The sequence below is a fragment of the Corapipo altera genome, unplaced genomic scaffold (assembly GCF_003945725.1).
Source record: "Corapipo altera isolate COAL_440 unplaced genomic scaffold, ASM394572v1 78, whole genome shotgun sequence".
NCBI classification, from domain to species: Eukaryota; Metazoa; Chordata; class Aves; order Passeriformes; family Pipridae; genus Corapipo; species Corapipo altera.
Window position 1 is genome coordinate 8,535,002 of NW_020884904.1, and position 24,960 is coordinate 8,559,961.

At 52.0% G+C, this 24,960-nt stretch overlaps 1 protein-coding gene across 3 annotated transcripts in view; it reads left to right on the plus strand.

Moving 5' to 3' along the window:
* The first annotated feature begins 14 nt into the window (after positions 1-14).
* Positions 15-24,960, plus strand: part of DUSP8 (dual specificity phosphatase 8) — a 46,270-nt gene continuing 21,324 nt past the window's right edge. Inside the window, exons 1-3 of one of the 3 annotated variants that reach the window (XM_027651202.1) lie at positions 15-30; positions 13,986-14,392; positions 20,441-20,579. In XM_027651202.1, coding sequence (XP_027507003.1) covers positions 14,162-14,392; positions 20,441-20,579 — 370 coding nt within the window. In that variant the 5' untranslated portion in view covers positions 15-30; positions 13,986-14,161. Of the gene's footprint in view, positions 31-88; positions 581-2,630; positions 2,814-13,985; positions 14,393-20,440; positions 20,580-24,960 lie in introns of those variants that run through there. The other 2 variants (XM_027651200.1, XM_027651201.1) reach the window with 2 other exon arrangements.

Here is a 24,960-nt window from a genome sequence, read left to right on the forward strand (position 1 = left end):
GTGCGCGCTTGCCGGGCGGCGGTGGTGCAGGTGAGGAGTGGGCTCGGGAAGCGCCGGGGAATACCCGCTGTCCTGCCGCGCCGGGGGTCGCGGATGGAGGGGTTTTCTGGCGGGGCTGAGGGCTGGTGTTTGAGGAGCCGGTGTTAACAGCGCTGTGGTTTTTCTGATGATGAAAGAGGTTGGAGTGTCGCCCTGTGTCCTTGGCGTTTAAACGAAGCCGGCATGTGTTCAGCAGCGGGGGTTTTAATGCAACACTTCACTGCTGCGGCTCCAAAGGCGCTGCTCGCGACTAATGAGTTAAGCTGCCCGTTTAAAATAATCCCTTCCACCTCCCCTAATGTGCCTGGACCGATTTATCACCCCCCACCCGCCCCCAATTATTATATAGTGATAAATGTTGGTTTATGTGCTGAGTGTTGTTTGGTTTTAGAGATTCCTGGTTATTTCCCTTATTGATAAATAAGTTCCTTCTCCTTCCTACTCCCCCCTCCCTTTTCTCCTCCCCCAGAATTAAATTCCTGAGCAACAGCAAAAGCTGATGTCAGTGCTTCAGCTTGCATTGGGGGAGCTCTGTGCACAGGTCAGTAATTTGCGGTTTCGTTAGAAGGAAGAACGCGGTGCAGTGCTGTTCTGTTAGGGATATTTGGATTTTTCTAGGCATGGATGCATTTATCCTTCATATTGCGGTAGTTATCAACAGCTCCCTGGTGGGAGCTGGGCACTGCATAAGCATATGTGGAAGAGACCATCCCTATCCCAAGCAGCTAGCAATGACGAACGCATTGGGAATTGTTGCCGGAGGTTCCATCTCCCTCTAATTTGGGGTAATAAGGTAGACCCCCTTCCCCCAGGAAACGGTTGGGATATTCAAGAAGCCTGAACAGGTAGTGCTGAGGATTGTGCCTGTTGGTGCAGGAGCCATGATAACCTTGAAAGCAGCTTGCCTGTGGAGCGGTGTTTAACGCTTACTTGCATTGTCTCATCCTCCTGCGCTAAGGTGAAGGGCTCAGGGCACGGCTGCCTAAGTGCCCAAACGTGGCTGTGGGAGAGCTTTGTTTTTGGAAGGACTCAGTGCATGGGAATTGGTCTTTATAGGTTTGGCCTTGCCTCTGTGTGCCCCTGTGCTCATGCTGTCGGAGGGCATCCATGTCGGGAGGTCTCTCTCTGTGGAAGAGGTTTGTTGGGATCTGGATGGGGATTCCTGCGCTTGCTTTGGTTTTGCTTGTAACAGTTCCCAAAACAAAATAAGCTGCAGCCCCAAGAAAACCCTTCTGGCCATAGTGCATTTGGGATTTTGTAGTGCCCGCAAGGACCTTGCAGGTGTCTTGTCCCCAATTTTTCCTGGCACAGCCACAGTGGCAGAGCCTGGATGTGTAGGACTACCTGAATGGCTGGGACCAGAGTGGACAGGCAGGTGTGTAAGAAGCATAAGGATGCCCAAATGCCTCTTTGCAGTGGCAGTAGGCAGAAATTCCTGCCCTCAGCCCATTGGCAACACAACTGAGAAGTGCAAACCTGAGGCTGGAAGGTTTCCAAGCTGAGATGACAGCAGCTCATACCAAAGTCTTTTAACCCGACAGATTTGCCTCCTGTGGCTTTCAGTTGTCCCTGCCTAGACACAAGGTAAGGAGTAGGGAAGGAAAACCTGGATCTAGCATTGCTGTTTGAAATTTAGCCTCAGCTAAGTTTGGGAGAGCTGAGCAAAATGACCAGAGTCCTTAGGAGCGTTCTCTTGGGGCATTGCATGGAGTTTATTCTTGCAAATACTGCACCACGTTTGTCTGCAGACTGTGTTTTTGCTGGGTGCCAGGTACCTTGCTGAGAAAGCCACTGAGGAGCCTGCCTTTGGAGAGCTTAAATTCACCTAATATTAAATGCAACATCACTATTACTACCAAAACACCCTCGAGGGCTGGGTAGGACTAAGCAGTAGTGCCTGTCCCATGTTGCCAAATAGGATCTTGGGACATGAGAGAAAAACAGCTTCTCTCCTCTGCAGCCCTATCCTCCCCCAGAAAACCTCCCCAAAGGCTGGAAACCCATTGTGTCTCTGGATTTCTGAAATGACTTCTCTTAGCATGAATATGAGCAAGTCCCCACTCCGTCCCTACTACCCCTTACCTCTGCTTTAAGGAATAGGGGGTGTGTTATAGGTGGTTTTCCTCTTTGGATTTGCTTCCTTGCCTTTAAGCAAGGCTGTTCTTAGGGATCAGAGGTTAGTTTCTCTGGTGCACAGCTTGGCTCCCGAAGCCCTGGGCACAGGCAGGTGCAGAGCATGTTAACACTGTCAGGAATGGAAGGAGGAAAAGGAGGTGCTCCGGCACTTGGCAGCCTTGATTTATGGTGCAGGCTCATAGGACGCTGCCATTATACTGAAACAGTTCCAGCAAACCGAATCTAGTAGAGAAGGAGGTGATAAATAGAAGGAGCTTGTGGATGCTGACCGCTTTTCTCCCAGAGGTTGTGCTGGGAGAGTTTGCAGGCCTTTCTCCCCTCTGCCATGTGTTCAGTGGCAGTGTTAAGGGGGGAGATGGTTGCAGGCATGCCCGGGTGCTCACACTCCCCTAAAGCACAGCCCCTGGGTCTCGCCGCACTCTTTCCCTTGCTGCTATGCAGAGAAGCTCCTGCAGCCAGAGCGGCAATGCAGTCATCCTGTGGGGAAAGCTTCAACGCTCCTCTGCATCCCCATGCCCTCTGGGTTTTAAAACCTGTTTTTCAAGCTTTGCATTTCTTCTCTGAAGATACACCTGTCCCACCTGATGCCAGTGGGAAGGAGGCACCTGACGTAATTACAGCAGGCTTGGGGAAGGGAGGTGAGTGGCCTGGGAGCATTCATCAGATAAGAAGCTAAACAAGCTCTCTGCTCAAGATTTTCTCAAGCTTACTCAGGAGATCTGGGTGTACTTTGTGTGCAGGATTATAACACAGACAGGGGAATGTGAGAGGGGGTGAAAACTGACTGTGCCAAGATGCTCTGCACTAATGGCACGAGGGGCTGCCATCAAAGCCAGACAGTTTGTGGTGTGTTTAGTGGTAGTGCACGTTCCCTCAGGGACAGTGGGTGGTGTAATGCACCCTGGCAATGCATTTGCCTGCTCACCTGATGGCAGGGGGGACCATGGCATGTGCCTCATGCCCATGGGAGAGTTGCTTTGCCAGCAGTGAGCCAGCAGCTGAGACTGTGGGGGAACATGCCAAGCTCTGGCCATGGCAGGTGCCTTGGTCACCCTGTCTCCCTTTTAGCTTGAGGTCAAGGAAAGGAAAACAGGGTCTTATTTCTTCCTCTTCCAAGAGATGTTTGTAGACCTTCTACCCCAAGCCTTTGGTTTCACACTGTCCAAGAAGCTCCTTTGGTTCTCAGCCATCTCCACTTTTAAGTAAGGAGAGTAAGAGTAAGGGTGGGCCATGCTGGGTGGCCATGCCTGGCAGAGAGCCCTGCCCAGCCTATGTTGTAGACTACCATGGCTCCTGTAGGATGACTTGCTCCGTCTCTGCTATTTGGCTCTTTCCCTGAGGTTTTCTAGACCCAGCTGGACAGGGTAATCTAGCTTGGTGTGCAGGGTGTTTCTTCCTTTGCTTTGCCCAGAGGTTCTGTAGCATTGATTTTGCTGCTCTAGACTTCCAGTTTCCCAAAGTGACAGGTGGTGCTTGTTTGCATGGTACCTTGGAAGGATCAGTGTTTCAAAAGATAGGTGCAGTGGTAGCCCAGGCTGGGTTTGGAGGAGAACCTGGAGGTGCTCTCTGGGAACTGGTCCAGTATACAGAGTATCTTGGTGCAAATGGGGAGCAATAACAGGACAGAAATACAGGGACTGTGTTACATGAAGCTGAAATAAGTGTTGCATTTTGCACTGACTTAAAATAAGGGAATCCCAGCAACCTATCTGGGGCTGGAAATCCTTCTTTGATTCCCTCTTTTCTTCCCACTCTTCTTATGCCTTTTTCCCTGTTGTTTCTGTGTGCAGAAAGGTTTATATCATGGTTTCCTGAGGTGTGCATTCATGAGTTGTCTCCCTTCATTGTACTTTTTTTAAACTAAGCCTTCTCTTGGGGCAGAGACCTTGTATTCTTCAGGAATTTCTCCAGAGCCCTTCAGGGTCCTCTAGCAATTTGCACAAGTGGCTCTCTATATAGCATTTCTGCATCCTGAGTTATGGGGAGCATTATTTTTGAGTCCATGATGACTGGGAACAAGTCATTTGGTGACCAGAAGGGCAAGACAACCTATTCTGGTGTTGATGTTACTTCTCCTTTAAGGGAGAGAGGGGTTGGACCAGATGAACTGAGATCCCTTTAAACCTACATTATTGCATGACTAGTCCATAAGTACCCACTGTCTTGCTTCTCACAGGCTTTTGTAGAATACCTGTTATTAGGAAATGATGGTGAGGGGATGTGAATGAGGTGGACCACTGCTTTGATCCTATATGGAGATTCCAGTGACAGCATGACCCTGGCATCCTTGTCTCCACCTCCTCCAGCCCTGCTAATGATGCAGTGCGTCTTTCCGGTTCGTCTCTGTCAACCCACATTACTCATCCGGCATTTGGATGTGCGGTGTGCCCGCATCCCCGGCTTTTCATCTCGCCTTTTTTCGTCTTTTTAATAGGGGATTTAGTTCTTTGAGGAGCGCTGCTGTCTAAAGCTAACACATGGTAATTCAGCTGATGCAGCAGAAGCTCTGAGAGAAATTTCAGTCTATTAGGTGATTGCAGGTTTTTTGCATCAAGCAAGTCAAGACCTTCCCACACGTTAAACCTGTGCCTGCATAAATCACATATCTGTTGAAGTCCAGACCCTCCTGGGTAACACCAGGTGGTCTTTGCTCCAGATAAAGAGGGCCCATCCATCTCTGGGGTGTACTGTTGAAAAGAAGCAACCAAGAAGTATCTACATCATCTGTTTTTTCATTGCCTCTCACAACCCTCATTTTCAAGCTTGCGATGGCAGCCTGGTCCTCCTTGAGCTGTAGCTTGAGTGGAGTTATTCATGCCATCTTCATCTGCCTTGGCCAGCAGCCCTGCCTGGGGAGCAGACGGACACAGCCTGAGTCTTGCTTGGCACTTAAGGCTGTTGAGTGGAGGGCTGGTGCAGAGAGGGTGCCAGCACTGCTGACTTGAGCTAGCCCATGAAAAACCATGTTAACTGCTTTGCTGCTGTCGGTGGACCTTGCAGAGATGTCCCTGGCAGCTGTACTAGCTCAACAGGGCTAAGACCCAGAAGCCAAGCAAGCCAGGAGCTGTCCTTTACGCCTTACCTCACCTCAGGTTCAGCTCTTCTGGTGGAAAGTCAGAAGGATGCAGCAGGGCAGGAAGGTGATCCAAAGGAATGAGCCTCCGGCCAGAACTGAGCCAGGGCCCTCTGAATTGCTATGTGGGGTGGTGAAGAGACAAAAATGCCTCCTGCACACTGAGGGAAGTTGACTACTGCAAAAAAACCCGAATGCAAATCTCTGACTGGGCAGAATCTCCCCAGACACATCCTTTTGTAAAGCGCTCTCATTGTACCATTAAAAATAGATCTCCGCGTTCTCCGCTTGCTTGCTGAATGCTGATGCCTGTTAATTCTGTGTCATCCTCGCAATCCCTTCTGCTTTGAGCTTGGCTGCCTCTTTGTCTGGCACCTGAGCAAGGTTCATTCAGCAGTACCTGATACAAAGATAAGAGTGAGCTCTGTTGGAGTCCAGCAGGACAGGTGGGAAGGTGAGGATGACTGACCTAGTCTTAGCTGGGGGTCAACCAGCTAAAGGGGCAAGGCTTACTTGGTGTGATCACTCGTGCTTTCACTTGCATGGTCAGAAGCAGGGCTGAGTGAGACCTGCTGTGTGGCAATGAGTTGGAGGATGCTTAAGCTCTGGGTGGATGTCAGGATATATCTCAAGAGGGGTTTTTGCAACTGGGATTAAAATGCATATATATCATGCTTCAACATCTACCTGGAGTTGGTAAGGGGAATATTGCTGATTGTTTCCTCCAGCAAATGAGTTCATCTAGTTTGCCACCCACGATAGCAGTGATAATATGGATTAAGAGAGAAGACCCATGTTACAAAGTGCTGCAATACCCAGCTCTCAGTCAGGAGGCTAGGCGGTGGGCTTTCATACACAAACAGCTGTGGCATATGACCAGCAAGCCATGGCTCAGCATGGTCAATGGGCATGTGCTGATCTGCTTGTCCAGGGTGGTGAGGATAGAGGAAGACCTTTAAAACACTTTGTTTGACCCCTGTGTCACCTCGGATTAACAGAACAAAACTAGCTGGTAATGAATCACAGTGCCCAAGGGAAAAGGAGAGAGCGGGGCAGGAACATCAGCTTGGGCTTTGCCTGTCTTGTGTGTTTTTTCTAGATAGAGGTAATCCTCTGAAACTCTGAGCTGGTGCCTCCTCTTGGGGTTGTGGTAAGAGGTGGATCCTGAGCTGACACATTCTAATTCATCCCAAACCTGTGAACAATTTGGCTATTGTGTGTATATAGAAAATTCAGAAAGCCTTGAACCAGGTCAGAAAAGTCTTGTAAAATGTATTTACTGCCCTGAGGAATGCCTCATCCCATGGAATACCAGTGTAGCCCCTTGCATTTGTGTTGAATTCTGGATCTCCTAAGGAGAGTCAGAGTTTTGTGGGCATGGAGTGGCATAACTGTGGATATTGGCTTCTGCTGACTGGAAACCTGTGCTGGGAACTGCACCTGCATATCAGTTTGCACTGGTTATCATCAGAAACTGCAGGAAAGCTGATAGAGGGCAACAACCTTTTGCAATTTAAATATGGGGGCCTAATGGCACTGCACTGGGCAGATGCAGTGTTTGCTAGGTGCTTGCTTCACCAGCCTCAGCCTCACCTGTGTCTGTCTCTGGCGCTCTGCTGAGATGGACAAGCTCATGTCAGTGGGGACTGTGCTTAAGAAGTGAAATGCTGGCCTATTTATCTGCAGCCTTGAAGAACCACAGCTTAATCCTGTGCTTTCTTTCACTTGGTGTGTAGGTGTAGCAGGAAAATAGCATGGAGGTCCTGGAGACCCTTTCTCCAAGAGACTGCAAATGCACCCAGCAGGTATTTATGGTGTTTGGTGTCCTAGGACAAGAGAGCCAGACCAGCCCTGCGGAAGTATCTGAGTGCATACCTTTCTGGGCTGCCTCTGTCTGCTCTTGTTGCAAAAAGGCAAACAAGCACCTTATCCCCAGGATAAGCCTTCTGGGCTCATGGGGTCATGCAGCAAATGATGGGGGTACCAAGCAGTGGACAATGAGGGCCCTTGAAGCATCAGTAGGACTAGATTTCCCTTCTCTAACATGACATGTCCTCTGTGATATGTGCCAAGCTGCTCAAAGCAGAAGGTGCATTTAGCTCTGGGATGAGAGGGTGGCCAGCTCTCGGCTTGGCAGCGTGAAAATGGAAATGGGATAGCTTTGGTATTAGAAAGCAGCATGCTTGGGAGCTCTCTCCTCAGCATGGGCAAAGGCAGTGATTAAATGACTGGTTGGTCATGGATAACCTTTGGTCTCGGCTTTTGTAAGCTTTAAAATGAAAGCTTGTGTTTATACTGAAGGGGAAAAACATATAAATCATGTTAAAAGCACAAGCCTAAGAGGAGGAGATACTGCTCTTGTCATCTAGACTCCAGCTAAATTCCTTTCCCTCCTGTCCCCATTGGCTCTTCCTGACCAGATCTTCAGACTGACCACCATGACTGCAGTCAGAAATTTTTCTGGGAGTGGCCAGTCTGTAAATCCTTAACTGCACACGGGTTGCTTTGGTGAAAGCTGGCTAGGAGGCAGTTGCATTTGCAATCATAACCTGTCCAAAGCTGCTGGCACAAGATCAGATGGTAGGAGAGGATGAGGGACCCCTTCGCTTGGGTTTAACTGCAACCAGAAGAGCCGTCCTGCCTCGTGGGGTGAGGGGTGCATGGGAAAGACTCCCTTGCAGCTTGGTATGACTTGTCCCCTTTCCTTTCATCCCTGTGTTCCTGTCTGTGGTTCAAGTGTGAGCAGCCCCATACCGCCAGCCGCATACCCGAGGCTGACCACCCCCATACCAGCCCTGCCATGTGCCTCCTTGCCACATCCCTCCTCTGGTGTGAATGCACCATCTGGCACTTTGCTGAAGGATGTCCTGGCCCTACAGCCACGTCCTCTGGTGGGAAACACTTTCTGGACCATGACATACAGGTGCAGAGGGCAATGGGAGACGCAGGGAGACAAGTGGGTGCTGTTTGGGTGCATGCAGCTCCTTGCAGGGCTCCCTCACATGCTGCTTCCAGCCTGCAGGAATTGAAGAGAGGCTGCGGCATAGAAAGGAGGAGCAGAAAGAAAAAGAATTAAAAAAATAATGAGATCAGCAAGCCTGAAACCCTGGCAAAGGTGCAGTGGCTGCCTCACGGTGATGTGCTGTGGGACAATGGGAAGGCTGCCTTTTCCCCCTTTCCAAAATGCTCCCTCCATGGAGGGGCAAGCACAGGGGCTCTTGTCCCAGAGGGAGGATGCCTGCCTTGTGCAGGGAGCTGAGATGGGGTTGTAAGATCAGTGTGGATGAGGCTGTGGGGGAGTCCTCTGTCTACCTGGTGAGTGTTGGGGGTTCAAGCAGGCCAGCAGACCTTAACTTGGCTTAACTGCAACCAGAAAAGCCACTGCCATCTCCCCTACATCTTAATACTGCTGGGTCTCAGGAGATATTGTTCCTCCCCATCTTTGAGATTCACCAGGGAAAGGTGAACAAGCAAGCTTTGTGTCGGAGTTAGTGTACGCGGTTAGTAGTGTTTCCCAGCCTTATTTTAAGTAGCAAAGGAAAAAGCCCCACTCCATTTTTCCATCGTCAAGCAGAGAAATCTTTTGTGCTGCCTCTTAAAGGGACCTTGAATAGCTGCTAAGGAATCGTCAGCAGTTACATCACCTCCAAAGCAGCTACTGCAGGCACCTGACAATTTTGTCCCACTGTTACTCTGGGGCATCATTAGTGCTCCAAATTCCTCCCCCTTGGAGAAAGCCTACATGGCTCACTGGGAGGGATGAGCCACTGCGCAGTTTATGATGCTGTGAGTGGCAGAAGAGGATCAGGAGGATGGGCTGAGGCTCACTGAAGATGAGGTAGAGCAGGGGACACATCGTGGTTTCCTAACCCCATCCCGTTGGCGACGCTGAGTTCATCAGCCCCTGCAGAACCCAAGCATCTTTCTGGGAGCGAGCTGAAGGCGTTGCAGTAGCATCGCCTCGGGCCGGAGAGCTGCCGTTGCCTGGCAGCTGCGGGTTTCCAGGGAAACCAGAGGTGCTAACTTGTTAATGAGCCCCGCGTCCCTGATTGCTGCTGCAAAATAATAATAATTAGTAATGGGCCTGTGATTTAGGAATCCCTCAAACAGCGTGAGCCTGCCGAGGGGAGTTTGCAAAGTACCAAAGCACTTGAAAGAAATGAGGGGATAGGGAAGAAAGAAGGGTGTGGGGATTGGAAAAAGTGACATGTTTTACATCTTAGTAAGTGTCTGGAGAGCTGGGGTTGGGTGGGGTCCTGCCAGTGTCCCAGCAGTAAGCCTGGGGTTGGTGGCAGACCTGACCTGGATGCATGAAGAAGCCCTGGCCAGGCAGCATCTCACTGCAGGGCTCAGAAGGCACAGATATTTCCCCAGATGGGCTGCAGGGGGAAAAGCCAGATCACTTAGCTCAGTGCCACGGGTCCCTGGTGGAGATGGCAGTTCTTTGGGAATGGCTGCTTTTAGATTACTGGGGACAAATGAGCAGATGTTTCCTGAGGTGCTGTTATGCCTTCATAAACTCAAGGTGGAGGTGCCACCAGAAGAGTGTGCTCCTGGAATGACCATCACAGAGAGTGTGCTGTAGATCCAGTCTCACATGATGGAAATGTGTTTGTGCGGTCAGAGCTGCTTCCCACAGCAGAGCTGTCCTGCCTGGGACAGTGAGGGGAGCATCTCCTCAGCTGAACTGCATGGGGAGGGTAGAGATCTCCAGGGCACAACTACTAGCCTGGTGCAAGAAATGGGCATGCTGGTTAGTGAGGTTTGTTGTTGATGCAGAGACCTGCTGCTCTTCCAACTGATGTCTCCAGTAAAACAGAAACCAAGTCTGTGCCCTTCCCTTCTCAGCTGGGGGCCTTGTGTAAGATGAGAAATTGAGGGAAGTGGCCTCCACTTGGTGATCTGTGTCGGGCCGGCACAGGGAAGAGTTCCTGTGGCCTGGCATGCCACATGGATAGACTCAGGCTCAGGTGTGTTTCAGGTTTGCTTGCTCTCTTGCCTGTCCTGCCCAGAAGATGGTCATAGCCAGGTTGAATGTTTGCCCTTGGCCTGGCTTGCTGTGTGTATCTCTGTCACACTCATGATTCATGCCCAGCACCCCTCACCTGACATGCACATTTGTGGAGGGGACACCAGGGACAAAGTCCCTATGAGTGGCCCACTTGTGCTAAGCTCTGCAGGTCTTTCTGTCCCTCGGTTGCAGTGTGGCCTCTCCTGCTGGCTGTCCCCATTCAGCTAAGCTGTGTGCCCATCTCCTCATTACAGGCACTCCAGGAGAGGTGGGATTAAAGGATTAAGGGAGTGTTCTTCAGGAACACTCAAGAAGATTAAGATGGCTTTAATAAACTGATAAGTGAGGACACACAGCTATGTTTCTGAAACCCTAATTTAGGTTCCAGGTTAACCTTTTCCCCTGGTCTCCTCTCACCATGGTGGGAAGATCTCTTACTTTAGCAGTGCTCCATGTAGTACCTCTTCCTTCAGTTTTCCTTCTGAGCCATCTGAGCAGAAGCATAAAGACATCTTTCCTCCTTCTCTGGTAGTCTTCCCAGGTAGGGCAATGTTACAGCTCATCTGGGAGACCATCTCACATACAGCCTGCAAGGTACTGTGAAGGTCTCAAAGCCTCTGCTGGTACCTGGAGTACCTGTTAGCTCGGAATGAACTCACCACCCCTCAGTCTGGCTTCAAAATGTCCCATGGTTGCTGCCAAAGAAGTTGCTTGTTTGCCTTTGACCTGGCTGAACATACACAGAGAAGTCTTGGTTCTAATGCCAAGGTTACAGCTCCCTATGACAGCACTCAGTTGGCCAACTCCATCCCCTGTAAAGGCTCCTGGAAGGAGGGGCAGAATGGACTATCCTTGCCCTACCTTCCCCCCTCTCTCTCTTGGATGGAGCTGGGAGTGGAACCTGTTTGACGTGTCACACGTGTCTGCCACTGGATCCACCTGGGCATGCTGGAGTGGTTGTTCTGTATGAGAGGGGCTATTGGTTGACCTGAGAAACCTTGTCTGTCTTCTCCAATCTCTTCCACCCAGGCTTCTGGTCATCTGCCAGAACTTCATGCAGGCTTTTTCTGCTTGGACTTCTCTTAGAGTGGTAAAGCAATCAGGATCTGTTCTCTTTCCCAGACCTCTCTGTTTGCATCTGAGACCCCCAAAGTTTTCCCATTGCTCATTGTCTGGAGATCGGATACTGTGTTATCTCCAGAGGAACTGTGCAATGTTGGCTCACTCCTTCTTCCCACTTGAGTCCTTCACTCTCATCCCTCTGCCGCAGTATTATCCCAGTCTTTTTTGTCAGTCGACTCTTTCTATTCCCTTTTTATTTCTTAGATGTAATTGTAAGAGCTGAGAAGAATTCACAGCCTTGTGTCCTGATTGGGAAGGGAGGCAGAAAGTGATTTGGGGAGTGGGGTGTGAAAGGGGAAAAGCTGGCTAATTTGCATCCTTTCTGAGTGCCCTGGCTCTATAGCCAAGGTACAGCAGGGGGTCTTCTGGCAAGGCGGTAGCAACGTAATGAGGTGTGTCATATCCCAGCAGGAGCCAGCCTCGCTCCCCCTCAGACCCCCTAATTAGAACTGTTTCAATTTTTAAGCCCCCTGAGGAGTTCTGGGGGGAGCGGGGTTCTTGCCGTGGGGGGACCGCCCGGCGCCCACTGAGGGGGCAGCTCTAATTGGAGTCGCCACGAGGAGCCGCAGAATGATACGTGGGGCCAGGGACAGCGATGCCATAGTGCTGCAGGGTTGCCAAAATGCTTTGTGCCAGGAGGGGCCATCACTGATGCAGCTTTTAGGCGATTTTTTTCCCTCCCATTATTTGTATTAACACATTGGCAGAGGCAGCAGGGGTGTGAGACAAAGGGCAGAAAAGCATTGCACGTCCTAATGTGGCTTTGTACTGGGAGCTTGAATCCTTAGGCTGAAGCCTGGGATGTCTACTGCTACTTTGGGAGGCAGGCCTGGTAGCACAGGGAAGTTTGGGCTTTTAATGCTGGTGTCATGAGCCAGAGCAAATGCTGGAATCCCCATCCTCATGTTCTGTGGCTTTCCATCCTTTTCCTACAAGCTGGCTGTGTCCTCCAGGTTTGGTGACTGGTAACTGAGGTACCTGTCATGTCACCCAGTAGTGTGTCCAACTCAAGCATCTGGTTTGTATCTTGAGCTACCATTGCAGTAGGTGCCCACACTACAGAGCCTTCAGCTGTAGGAGCTAACTTCTGGCTTACTTGGATCAGGGTGACTCATAAACCTCCTCTAGTCCATGGACCAAATCCTGATCTTGCAGAAGTCAATGAAAGTCTTTACGCTGGCCTTTTCAGGCACGTTATTCATAGTCCTCCTAATTCAGATGCATTAAAGCTTCCACGAAACAGCTTGTGGGTTCTCTCTAAAACACCGTCTGGCAGGAACAAGAGGAGCCTGGTAGTAGCCCAGGCTTATTTTCTGAATGACTGCAGCGGCATTAAAACCTAATGCTATTAAAACATGCCTGCAATGACGTGTTCCATTAAAACCTAAGAAGACACTCTGAGCTGAATGCTCCCCAGCGTGCCTATTGCTCTTGCAGACCCCGTGGGGTCCTTCCCCAAGGAGGAAGCTTGTTCTTCTGATAGAACTTCAGAGAGCACCAGACTCGACCCCCTCTCAGCTCCTAAGATGGAAACACAGGGTATTTGTATACAGGATGCCCCCATATATGAACCCCCTTTCTAAGTCTGCACAAGTTAGATGCTGCAAAGCAGTAGGCTCTTTGGGGCCATCTCAGTCCGAGTATAGCTTCCCTGGCCATCTGTCCTAATGTCTGGGCTGTTCCTTGAAGATGGGAGTAAAGGTCAACTCGACTTCTTGTCTTCCAGGAGAGGTCATCTTCTCTTGACTTGCCAGGAGGCAAGCTGGCTAAGATACCCACGAGCAGGCTCTGATAAACAGGCAGGTGAAATCCAGTGTGAAGTGATGGACATGAGTGAGCAAACCTGATTTGGTGGTGTGTCTGATGGGCCCTGAACTAGCTTTTATCATGCAGCAGCAGAACCTTAGAGCTGAGCTAAGCTGCTTCTGTGAAACCATTAGCTCTGTGCTTGGCAGAGGTCAGAAAAAGCAAATTGAGTGCAAGGAGCCATTGGGCTGGGAACAGGGAAAGGAGGTGACATCTTACCCCGTGCAGGTCCCTGGTGTGCCTGGCTCTCAAACATGGTACATGGTGGCTGGCCAGGGTGGCAAAAGGTATCTGTGCAAGAGGCAGCTCTGTAGATGCTTTGACCTGCAAGGCTCCTAAATGAGGTCTAGATGTGGTAAGAACTGTGGGGAGGGTGATTAGGAAGCAGGCATATGTGGCCTTTTCTGGTGCTTCCCAGAGAAGCCATCAGTTAGCGGATTTAGAGCAAAGCAGGGGAAGGAGTTCTTCAGTGTAGCTGACAAACCATTCTGCTCCCTGCCCCTGGCCACTGTGCCTGTTAAATTAAAAGCCGACATGGCCTCAAAAAGCAATTAGACAAATTCATGGAAGAAAGTTCCACTGAGGGCTATTAAATACAAAGACAAAACCTTTGGTTTGGGCAGCTCTGGAGCCACAGATGCCCTCAAGCTGGGAGAATGTACTTAGAAAGTGTGGATTGTTACACTCTTAGGCTCTTCTGAAGACATCTTCAGAAGGCCAAGCCCTTGGGGACTTGGCCTAAGGTAAATGTCATCCTGCCCGGCTGACCAGTTGTCATCTCCTTTCTTCTCTTTCCAGGTTCAGCACAATGAGTTGGCACTCTGTGTGTTAGCAGCGTGGGGACACTAGGACAGGAGCTGCCCTGCTCACCCTTCACCCCTTGCTTATTCCCCTTTGGGGAGACGGGTGCTGGCGTCCCTGCCCTGCCCTTCCACCCCTTGCCCCCCACTTGCCATAGAGGGGACAGGCCCGTTATGGCTGGGGACAGGCTCCCACGCAAGGTGATGGACCCCAAGAAGCTGGCCAGCCTCCTGAGGAACGGAGCAGAGGGCACCCTGGTCATCGACAGCCGCTCCTTCGTGGAGTACAACTCCTGGCACGTCCTCAGTTCTGTCAACATCTGCTGCTCCAAGCTTGTTAAGAGGAGGCTCCAGCAGGACAAGGTCTCCATCACAGAGCTCATCCAGCCTGCCTCCAAGATGAAGGTAAAGCATCACCTTTGCTGGTGGATGCTCACATCCTCTTCCCTGGTGGGATTCAGGCTGGCCTAAGGGTCACCTGATACATGCATCCTCCTCCATCCCTTGATCCCAGTATCTGCCACCATGTCTGTGACACCCTTTGGAGAGCTGGAGCATGAGCTCATGAGGCCACAGGGCTGTCCTTGGGGACCTGTTTGTTGCCTCTGCCCCACTGACGTGGCTCCCTGCTCCAGAACGAGCAAGTCTAACAGGTATATCAGCCCTAGGACTTGTCTTATGCCACCAAACAACCCCCCAAAGCCTTCCCAGAGCTGTAAGCTTAATCCCCTGCTAAAAACTCTTCCCCTCCCCTCTGTCATCTCTAACTCCATTCAGGGACATGTAATCCTCCTCCCCTGTGACGCCAGAAGCTCTTATCCAGTGTCATGGCATATTATCTCTCCCAGGCTCCTCTCTCTATCGCTCCTGGTTAAATAATAGAGGTGGCTCTGAGCCACGGAGCTGGGCTGGAGTCCCGGCCAGAACAGTGCCGGGTCCCCCTATGGTGCCATGGGCTGGGCCCTGCTCTGCACTGAGATGCTGCCAGAGGCTGTGCTGCTGGGTGCCGAGATGCTGTTGGAGAGCTGCGGCGGTGGGTACCGCGCTGGCTGCGGGACGAGCTGGAGGGTGGTTCACCATCCAAAGGGTGGTTTGCCATCGCAGCCCGCCCTCCTGCCGGTTCGCTCTTACCGTTCCCCCCCCCTCCTGCCTTGTAATTTTATGGCAAAGCGAGGGTAATTCAGGCGATTAATCAAATGCTCGGCCCAGCTGGAGCCATCTGCGTCGTGTGTCCCCCCCCGCCACCCCGAGAAGCCACCGCTGCCCGCATTGGCTGCCGGTGACATCACCCCGCCGGGATCAAGGGGACTGGCAGCGCGGGGGGGCCGGCCTCGCGCCAATCTGCTTCGGTGATGCTCTGGGCTGGGCGATTTGGAGGGGATTGCAGAGACTGATTCCTGAACGGCTTTAGCTGCTCTTAAATCCCCGGGAGAATAAAGCAGAATAATCAGTTTTTCGCCAGCTCTGAGGAGAGCGGTGCGGCCGCCCTCCTCCCGGCGAGGGTCACCTCTGCAGTGGCCGCCGTCACGTGGAGCGGCAGCAGCAGCAGCAGCAGCAAAAGCGGTGCGCAAGGGGGAGGAAGAAGAGGAGGAGGATGATAGGGAAGGGGGAAGCATGGAAGAGTTAACATCAACTGATGCCATCCGCAGCTTTCCAGCTGCAGAGGAGCAGTGGTTCCCAAAGGGGCTGGCTGGTGCTTCCTGGCATTCCCTGCTCTGTCCCCATGGAAGGAGCATGGAAGGATCACCTCCTCCTGCTCCTGGATCATAATGGTTCACGTACTGGCTCGGGATGTGATTATAACCAGGGATGCCAAGGAGACAGAGGAGAGGCGATGCCACCGTTTTCAATTCATGGGTTTTTCCTTTTTTCCTTTCTTTTCGATACGGCTTAAATCCCTCCTGGCACATCCACGGGAGGAGGCAGAGTGTGCCACTCTTTACAGCCCCTGCCATGCTTACTGCTTTAATGCTGGCTCTCCCAGCACACGCAGCCCAGGAATTAATTAAGCTTCAGGACACCCTTGAGAGGTTAAGCCACTTGTCCTGGGAAGCTGGAGAGGAGAACCACGGTGGGAGGGGATCATTTTGTATTCTCATCTGGCATAAAGCAGGAGTGGTAGCTGTGACTCGGGGTATCCAAGCCTTTATGTGCATGCATTTGTGTGTTTGCATGAACTTCTCCTCCCATTTCAGCCACTCGGGTCATGGTTTTGGGACCCACAGAAATCAATATGGTCTGCTGCTTCGACGTGCACAGACCCTCCTCAGAAGGGGACGCTGAAAGCTGGTTTACACCTCCAGTACCTTGTGTCATTTCCCTGCCTCCACTGCCATCGCTGGCCAGCACCCCCCAGCCCTGCTCTGCCCCGGGCTCCGCGCACCGGGGCTAGTGGGGGCGGTGGGGCGAAGGGTTGGGGGGGGGGAGGGGGGCGACGGGGGTGGGCGGGGGGCATAGCCTGCGTTGGGAGCAGATGGCAGGAAGGGTGACATCAGTGGCGCGATTGTCCGGCCCCATTATTCCTCCTGACGGGCCTCCCGCCCTCCTCCTGTTTCCTGCTCCCGGCCGGCCGGGGCTGCCGAGACAAAGGCGGCTGGCAGCGACGCGGAGCTGCCCGGGCAGCCAAAGGGCAGCCCCGAGCCCTCGCCTCGTCCCACTTCTCCTCTCCTGCCCTGGGCAAAGAGAGGTGAACCTGCACATCCCGCCTCGGTGTTTCTCAGGGTGGTGATGACCTTTTGGGGAAGGAGGCAGGGGCAAAGCATTTGGGCAAACCCCACTGCCAACTCAGCTGCTCCCACCTGCGTGCTGGCAGGGGGGATGAGAGCATTTGCCTAATCTGCTTTTCCCAGGACTTACTCTCCTCTTTATTGCTGCTAAGGAAGGGTACCATTAACAATGCTTCAGGGGGCTGCAGTTTGGGGTGATGCTGTGGGATAACAGCAGCTCCTGGCTTTTTTGGTGCAAGGAAAGTAAAGGACCATTTGGGAGGAAAGAAGAAATGGATACATTAAAAAGCCCTTTCTTTATTTTAATTAAATATGCTTGTGATAGTACAATTGTGGCAGCTATAGCTGCCATAGCTGAGCTACTGCTCCCCAAGCTCCTGGTGTGGACCTTCTTCCCATGGTGCTTGAGCTGGCAAAAACTGCAGCAGCAATTCATCTCCCATTTAGCAGTAGTTTCCCTCCACACAAAAATGGTACCAACATACTGCTATGGTTGGTTTTTAACCCTTCTCCTAATACTGACAATAATAAATTCTCACAATAATAAATTCCAATAACAACTGGAATCATTCGACTCCTCGGTGCAGTTTGGAGAGCGGAGGTTATGGGAAATCCCCACTTGGGGTTTTCACTAGCATTTCTTTAGGGAAATGTTGAAAATTTTCCTTCTTCAGGATCCCCCTGGAAAGTCCACCTCTAGACAGTTTCTCACTTGCTGAAATGGAGCTATCTCAGAGCAGCTATAGCCTCGGTTTGAGGCAAGACACGGGTCTCTTCGGGCGATGGGAATATTGATTTATTTGCATTAGGAGCATGGCTCTGCAAGCAGCTGTTTTGCTTGAGGGAAAGCCGGGGCTTATTTTTGAGCTGTGTGCCTGGCTGCTCTTTATGTTGATGGAAGCTCTGTTATTTCAGTGGGGTGATTCACTGTGTTTTGAAACAATATGTGGCTGAGATGTCAGTAGTAATTGGGATAATAATAATAGCTGGCTCTTATCTTAGCCTGGATCACCTGTAGAGCATCCTTATCCCTGCTTGGCAGCCAGGGAGAGGCAAAGCAGGGACCTGGGTTGTGTTCAAGCACCCAGTGCCGGGGACTAATGTCCATAAGGAAGTTACCTTCAGACAGAGCTGGAGAGGGTAATGGGGAGCGCAGAGACAATGAATGGATGATCTCAACCGGGGTTTGGTTGGAGCTGTTGGCTGGGTGGTCCCTGCTCCAGGCTGGCCATACGCCTCTGGCTGAGATCTTAGCAGGGAGGAGGTTTGTCCCTGGGGAGCTGCTCTGGGGCTCCTCCAGCAGTGGAGTGGGCCAGCAGCTTCTCAAAGGCACGCATGAGTTTGCAAGTCCCACTCAGTATCTACTTGGAGCCAAAAGACTTGCTGCGTCTTGGCCCCACTGTCCCTTGCTAGCTGGATGTGGGGACCCTGCCTGGAGGGTGATGCCTGAGGTTTGGTTACTTTAGCAGTCTTGGGATTACGGCAACCCCTTGGGAGAGCTCCCACCTTGGAGGTGCTGCTCCTCAGAAGGATACTCTGTTGTCAGCTTTGCCCCTGCCCTATGTCAGCACCTGGCAGAGGCAGGAATCTAGCACAGAGTGTCTCTTCAGTTCCTCTTCTGGCCCTGTTAGTTTTTAACCTCCTTACATTTAAGACCAGAGATGGGGTATATCAGGAGAGCATGAGACTAATAAGAGACCCATGGACCTGATTAAACATCTCTGTCCATTTCTCTTTGTGATGAGGAGCCAGGATACCAGTGCAGGCTCCTTGCGTGCTCATCAGGACCATCCTACTGACATCCTTGTCCCAGCAAGCCACATATTTATTTTGCAGCCAGGCCATGCGAGGCCAGCACTTGTTTGGCATTTACATTGACTGAAACCTTATAACTTTAATAAGATGTAAACCGTGTCGCACATCTCTGCCGTCGCTCAGCAACCCTGTAGTAATGGCCCAAACAAAGCCTCCCCGTGTGGAGGGAACACTAAATCCTATTGTGGAATAACTCTGCTCAGCCAGAGCTGGTATCTCTCCTGCAGCCGCCTCAGCCTGGACTGTGTAGCTGGGATAAGCGCCTGCCCCACCACAGATCAGTCCCTGCCTCACCATGCTTTTCAGGAAGATGTTTGTGCTGGCATGAGGCTTCAGGCTGGGAACTGGGTCTTTGGGATGCATTAGGAGGACTTGAAGAGATAGTGGCCCTCTTAAGGGTTGATGGGCTCCCAGCTCTCAACAGGCTTGTCAATCACCATGTTTTCCTCCAGCTGTGCTTGAGATGACCTCCCACAAAAGTCCTGATTCAGGGATGGTTAAGGAAAAGATGCTGGAGTACATCCTCATCTGACTTATCCCAGGTGGCTTCAGTCATTTTTCAGTGTCTTATTTTAAAATTCCTGTGTCTTTTTGTCTTCCCTCTCATCCTGTCTTTTGATCCCTCCTGTCATCCTACTGAGCCATGGGGACAGTTTTTCTCTCCAGTGCCTGGTGCCAGGCTGGGGACAGGTGGGTCCTTTGAGCCCCCCCTTCCCAGTGCTGAGCCGAGCGTGGTGCCCTGATGGGGATTTCTGTTGGTGCGGGGCAGTCCTTCTGCTGCGGTGCAGAGATGTGATGAGCTCAGCTAAATCAGTGCTCCCTGCAGGTTTATTTGGATGGTGCTCACGTTGCCGAGCAGGGAAGCACCTGCAGCAGGGTGTGAAAGCAGCATTAATAGCAACAGCAACCCTGAGTGAGTCTGCTCTGGTGGTAAGATAGGGCTAGGCGGTGAGGGCTAGGCAGTGAGACAGCAAAAGGAGGCAGATGTACGTGAGTGGTAGCTTGTTCAAGAGGTCTTTTGAAGAGATTTTGGAGAGGGCTGGGTAGGGGGTGGGCAATGGGCAGCTCCAACACTAGCTGGAGAAGAGAGCAGCTTGCAGGCACATTCCCTCCTTCCCTGCCTGCCACTGCCTACCCCTGCTTCCAAGATGTGATGAATGTGTCCTACCCCGCCGGCTGGGAGGGCAGGCGCTCTCAAGCCAGGCACATGCCGTGCACCCAGCTACTCAGCAGATGTGCTAAGCTGTGCCACTGTGAGGACTTTTATCCTCCTTTAATGCTCCCTGAACATCCACCAAGTGAAAGAAGATATTTGCCCTCTTTCAGCCCTTAGGGGTGATCTGCAGGTTTGGAGTGAGCTTCCAGAGGGGTAATGCCTACAGAGGTGTTACTGTGCTGGGCATGGTGTTTCCAGCCTGAGTCCTGAAGAGCTGTTGTTCCAGCTGTACTGATTCCAGCTGCAGCACAAGGGCTGCGCTGGGAGCACCCCTGCCTGCAGAACCATTCCCCTGTGACACCAGCCAGGCTGCAGAGGAGTATCTGAGGGCAAAGGTCGGCTGGGGAGGAGGTGGTGGAAGAAGTTGCATCAATTTCTGGGATGCAGTTAAGTAACAGCAAGCTAAGGGTGGGCGATGGGGAGGAGTGACCCTATTTTGGGTAGGATGCTCAAAAGTGCTTGCAGTTGGTGGGGCTGCTCCAATGGACATCTGTGCTGACATGCTCCTTTGTAGCTGTGGATTAGAGTCCCAGGCTGGCTGGTAAGCAAAACCAGCTCATGGAGGTGGTGTGGAGCTGGAGTTTTCTGCTTGTGTGACCACTAAATTTATCATTGCTTCCCGTGGTGGTGTGGACAGCAGCATCCTCAGTGCTCAGCCTGTTTCTCTGATCCCCGTTTTTCACCGCTCCCCTGCAGGTGGAGGCAGAAGAGCACCAGGACGTGGTGGTCTATGACCAGAGCACGCGGGACGTGACCGGCTTGGCCGCCGACAGCTTCCTCTCCATCCTACTGGGCAAGTTGGACAGCTGTTTCCACAGCGTCTCCATCCTCACAGGTAGGAGCCCTGGGTTACCACTTCATCTGACACTCATGCCCTTAGCCTGGAGCTACAGAGCTGTGGCTGTTCACATCAATGTACACCTGCTTTCCTGGCCACCAGCTGCTGTGGTGGAGGAAGACAGCCCGGCGTGCAGACTGAGGAGGTTCAGTCTGGCACACATTGGCATCACTGGGTCCTCCCCATGCCTTCGTTCCTTGCACTGTCCATCTCCCCTCCACTGCACCCACCAGCCAGGGTGAGTGAAAGAGGAGGGTATGGTGGAGTTGTGGTGGCATGGATCCAGCCATTCAAAAGCTGCCCTTTGTTCTCCCATCCCTGGGTTGCTTCATCCCTGGTAAATGTGCCAAGGACCCAACCTGATTCAAGCACTTTGTTCCCTCTTGTTGCTGTCAAAGGGAGGGCAGGAGGAGAAATCCATGTGTGTGTGGTGGGAAGAAGGGGAAGGAGGACAGGGGCAAAGGGTCATCACTGAGTGAGTCAGGGTCTGCTGGAGATGATGCTCTTCAGCCACAAGTGTGCAGGCAGGAGGAGGCACGTGCTGCCCTAATTACAGCCCTTCTGCAGTGCAAAATGTGAGGCAGGCAACTGATGAATGAAAAGGTCTGACCCATCAGAGAGAAGGAGAGAGAGGCAGCGAACTGCCTAAGGGAGAGCTAAAGCTGTCTTTAATTCCCCATGTCTGGGACAGTTGGATGTCTGCCTGGTTGGCTGCCTACCTCTGAGCTTTCTACCCATGGAGGGGTGGGCAGGCACTGCCCCTTGCAGCCCCTCAGTCCCGCTGAGCTCAGCCAGGTTCCTAAACAATAGCAAAAACACAAAGATGGGAATCACCTCTGTCCCTCAAGCCTGTCCTCCTCCTGTGGCATTTGGGTACTGCTTTGGGACTGAGATGGAGGGTACAGACATCTGTGCCCCAGGACATGACAGGGATGGAGGGAGCTGCCATCCTCACAGTCCAGCAGGGTAACAGACCCTGGGAAGGGGTAGTTGTGATGGGGAAGGTGGCACAGACAACGGGCATTCAGGGAGCCTTGCCCATGCAAGGCAGATGTAAGTGCTGATGAATTAGAGTAGCTGCATTGTGATGGGGAAAACAGAGCAGAGAAACAGCGGGAATAAACCCACTGGTTCAAGGATTTCAAAAGAAGGCAGGGGCTACATGAAATCACATTAAAGCTAATTAATGTGGCCTGGGTTGCAGGAGCTCTGCTGAGGCCATTGCTGGAGGATGCTGCCATGAGCTTGCTATGGCAGCCCCTGGCCTGCCCCAGCAGCTGTGCCTGCGGTTTCAAGGTCATTGTGGCATAAACAAGGGCACAGCTTGGTGCATGGTGCAGGAGAAGGAAAAGGTCGATTTGGTTGCATCTGGGAAGGAACATGCTTAGTCATGGGGATGGGTCAGGGAACAGCTTTGGCAGCATGACCTTGGCACCCGTAACCCACTGCCACTTTCCCAGGGCTGGGCAAGGGGCCATGCTGTACGGTGGCTGCAAACCCCCACCCCAAGTCCTCCTGGAGCCAGAACAGGGATGGGTGAGGTAGCCCTGAAAGCCCCAGAGACTGTTTCTGCCTGGTCAGGGAAGTGAATGGACTTGGGGGACCCTCGAAGTACCAGTGCACCCCAGCCACATGCCTAGCATACCCCATGCTGGGTGAGCACTGGCAGCATGCCACTCCCTCGGCCATCAGCGTCACCACCACCGAACTCCCTGCTAGCAAACTGCTGCTCCCTGCTTGGGAACACGCATCCTCCATCTTCAGGGCAGCCATTTCCATTGCCCTGGGCTGCAGGAGCCCAGACCCCCAAGCAGGAGTGTGGCTGTGCTAGGCACCAAGCAAAGCTCAAATCTCCCAAATTAAAAGCACCACAGGGCCACCGCCTCATGTGGAACGCGGGCCACCAGCAGGTGGAAAAAACTGGAACTGAAATGTAGAACACTGGGTCATGGTGGCAGCGCTTTACATGGAAATCCTGACTGGAAGTGGCTGTGCAGAGCTCTGGGGGAGGCTGGGCGCACTTGCCGACAGGCACAGCTTCCTCCTGCCTGCAGTTTGGGCAGCAACAAGGCAGCCTGGAGGGCTTGGGAAGTCTGGGGCAGGATGTTTGGGGGAGTGCCTGATTCTGCCCCTTTGCTCTGGTGAGGTTTAACCCCTTTGTCTGTCCACTCTGGGCTCAAGCACCTTGTCCTGCCCCAACCCATTCCATGCCTCTACCTGGGGGTGGCTTGTGACCCCAGCAGGCTGGCAAGAGCTGCTGAAATCTCAGCCTGTCCCTCAGTGGATACCATCACCTCAGGGAGCCCTGCCCTGAGGGTCCCCAGTTCAGTGTGGCAGCCCTGCACAGCCCCTCTGTGCTCCCCAACTCTCAGCCCCAGCAGATGCCAGGGTCCATCCAGCCTCTGTGTGCCCACCTCGTATAAACACCACCCTTGGCCTTTCTTGCTCACCTCCAGACCAGCGACTTTTTGATCCTTGAAGCAGCTGATGGAGGATGATGGGTGAGGACAGGGGAGCTGGGGGTGGCAGGACTGGTGCCAGGGACTCTTTAAGGGTTAACAGCCCAGAGCAGTGATTCCAGCGGCTGGGAAGGAAGAATCTGAGTCAATTATTCCCAGTCTTGGAAATCATCAGCTTCTCTTCTTTTTTCCCTTTTTTTTTTTTTAATTGTGTAAGTATAAATAGTGCTGCTTGCTGCCCTCCATCCGTGGGAGCAGAAAGACTGTTGATTTATATGGTTTTCCTGACATCACATGAAGTGGTGGAAAACTGAATGGAGCCAACATTTTTCCTGCATTACGTAATGCCCCCTCCCTCCCAGCCCAGCTCTGCTATTCCTGCAGGAGCCTGACTGTTCTTTAACCTTTGTTTACTTCAGCACAAACCCTTGCTTTTTTTGCTTTTTTTTTTTGCTTTTTTTTCTTTTCTTTTCCTTTTTTTTTAACTTTGCTTCCCCCCCCCCCCCCCTCCCTTCTTCTTCCCCTTTGCAATCTCCTGCTTGGTTTTTATTAACAGCCATTATCTGCTTATGAAGCAGCAGCAGCAGTCTGGCTCCATTGCTCCCTGATAGCTCCCGCATGCCGGCTCTTGTATGGGAGCCTGGCCAGATCCGTACAGCGGTGCTGAGCTGCTGGGTGCTGAGCTTCACCAGCTCCTCTCCATTTACCCAGCTGCAGTGGGCACTGGGGAGATTTTCTTTTACTCCTGTTCTGTGGCTAAAAGCAACAGCTGAGGGCTTGGGATGCTCATCCAGATGATGCTCAGGCACCCATCCTGTCCCTACTTCTGGTCCTTCGGCTGAGCGCTGGGCTCTGCTCTCCTGATTTGAAACCAGGGTGCAAGTGTGACCAGTGGCAGTGGTCCCCACAGCCTAGGCTGCTGGGGTTGGGACCCCCTTTGCATGACAGAGACTCTTTTCACTGCTGTTCCATGTGCTGGGGGAGCTTTACCATTTGCGATATCGTGCTCCGACCTGAAACAGGCCCCTCAATTGCTTTCTGAACTCGAGTCATGAGCTTTTCATCTGGCTCGGGAGTGTGTGTGAGATCATCTTCAGTGCCCCCCTCCCCCCGCTTTTGTACCAATTCTTCAAGGAATGTTTAAATTTTCCAGTCCTGTTCTTTCTAAATTTGGAGCGTCTGTTTACTCCCAGGATTCGGAAAGAATGTAACAATATCATCAGCGACAAATCCCTCCCAGCCCTCTGCTCACCATCCTCCTCCTCAGCGAGCAGGCTGGTCTCAGCAGCACTGGCCATGACCTAGGTCCTTTCTAGCCCAGTGGTGCCATGGCCATCAGGCATGGCTGGAGAGAATTGTAGTTGCATGGCAGCAGTGATCTGGAGGGGGCTGAAATTTGGGAGATTTTGGGAGAATCTACGTAAGACAGGTGACTTCAGTGAAATTTGGGGGATTTTGGGGGAATCTACCTAAGACAGGTGACTTCAGAGCAGGCAAAATGAAGTAGTGAAAAAGAAAAGGGGATTTCCATTGCAGGAGCTGACTTGGGCTGCCCAGGCATGAGTAGGTTCAGCACTGAAGCACTAGCTGGAATTATTTTAGAAACAGGGACTCAGGGACAGATGATTTTAATTAAAGAAAAAAAAGATGAATGAAAAAAGTCAAGCTAGGCAGGTGTGAAAGCAGCACATAGGTAGTGCAGAAAAGAGGGGGCTTGCCTTCAGTCTGAGTCTCAGGGGCTGGAGGCAGCATGTACATCTGAAAGGCAGGAAAAATACAAATGAATCTGCAAAGCTTGTCATGGCAGAAGCTGAAGCTAAAAGCTTGGTAGGATCCAGAATCAGAACTGAGGTGTCTTTACAAACCCAATGCAAGAAAAAAACAATAATCTAAAACTTAAGAAAGAAAATACCCCAAAC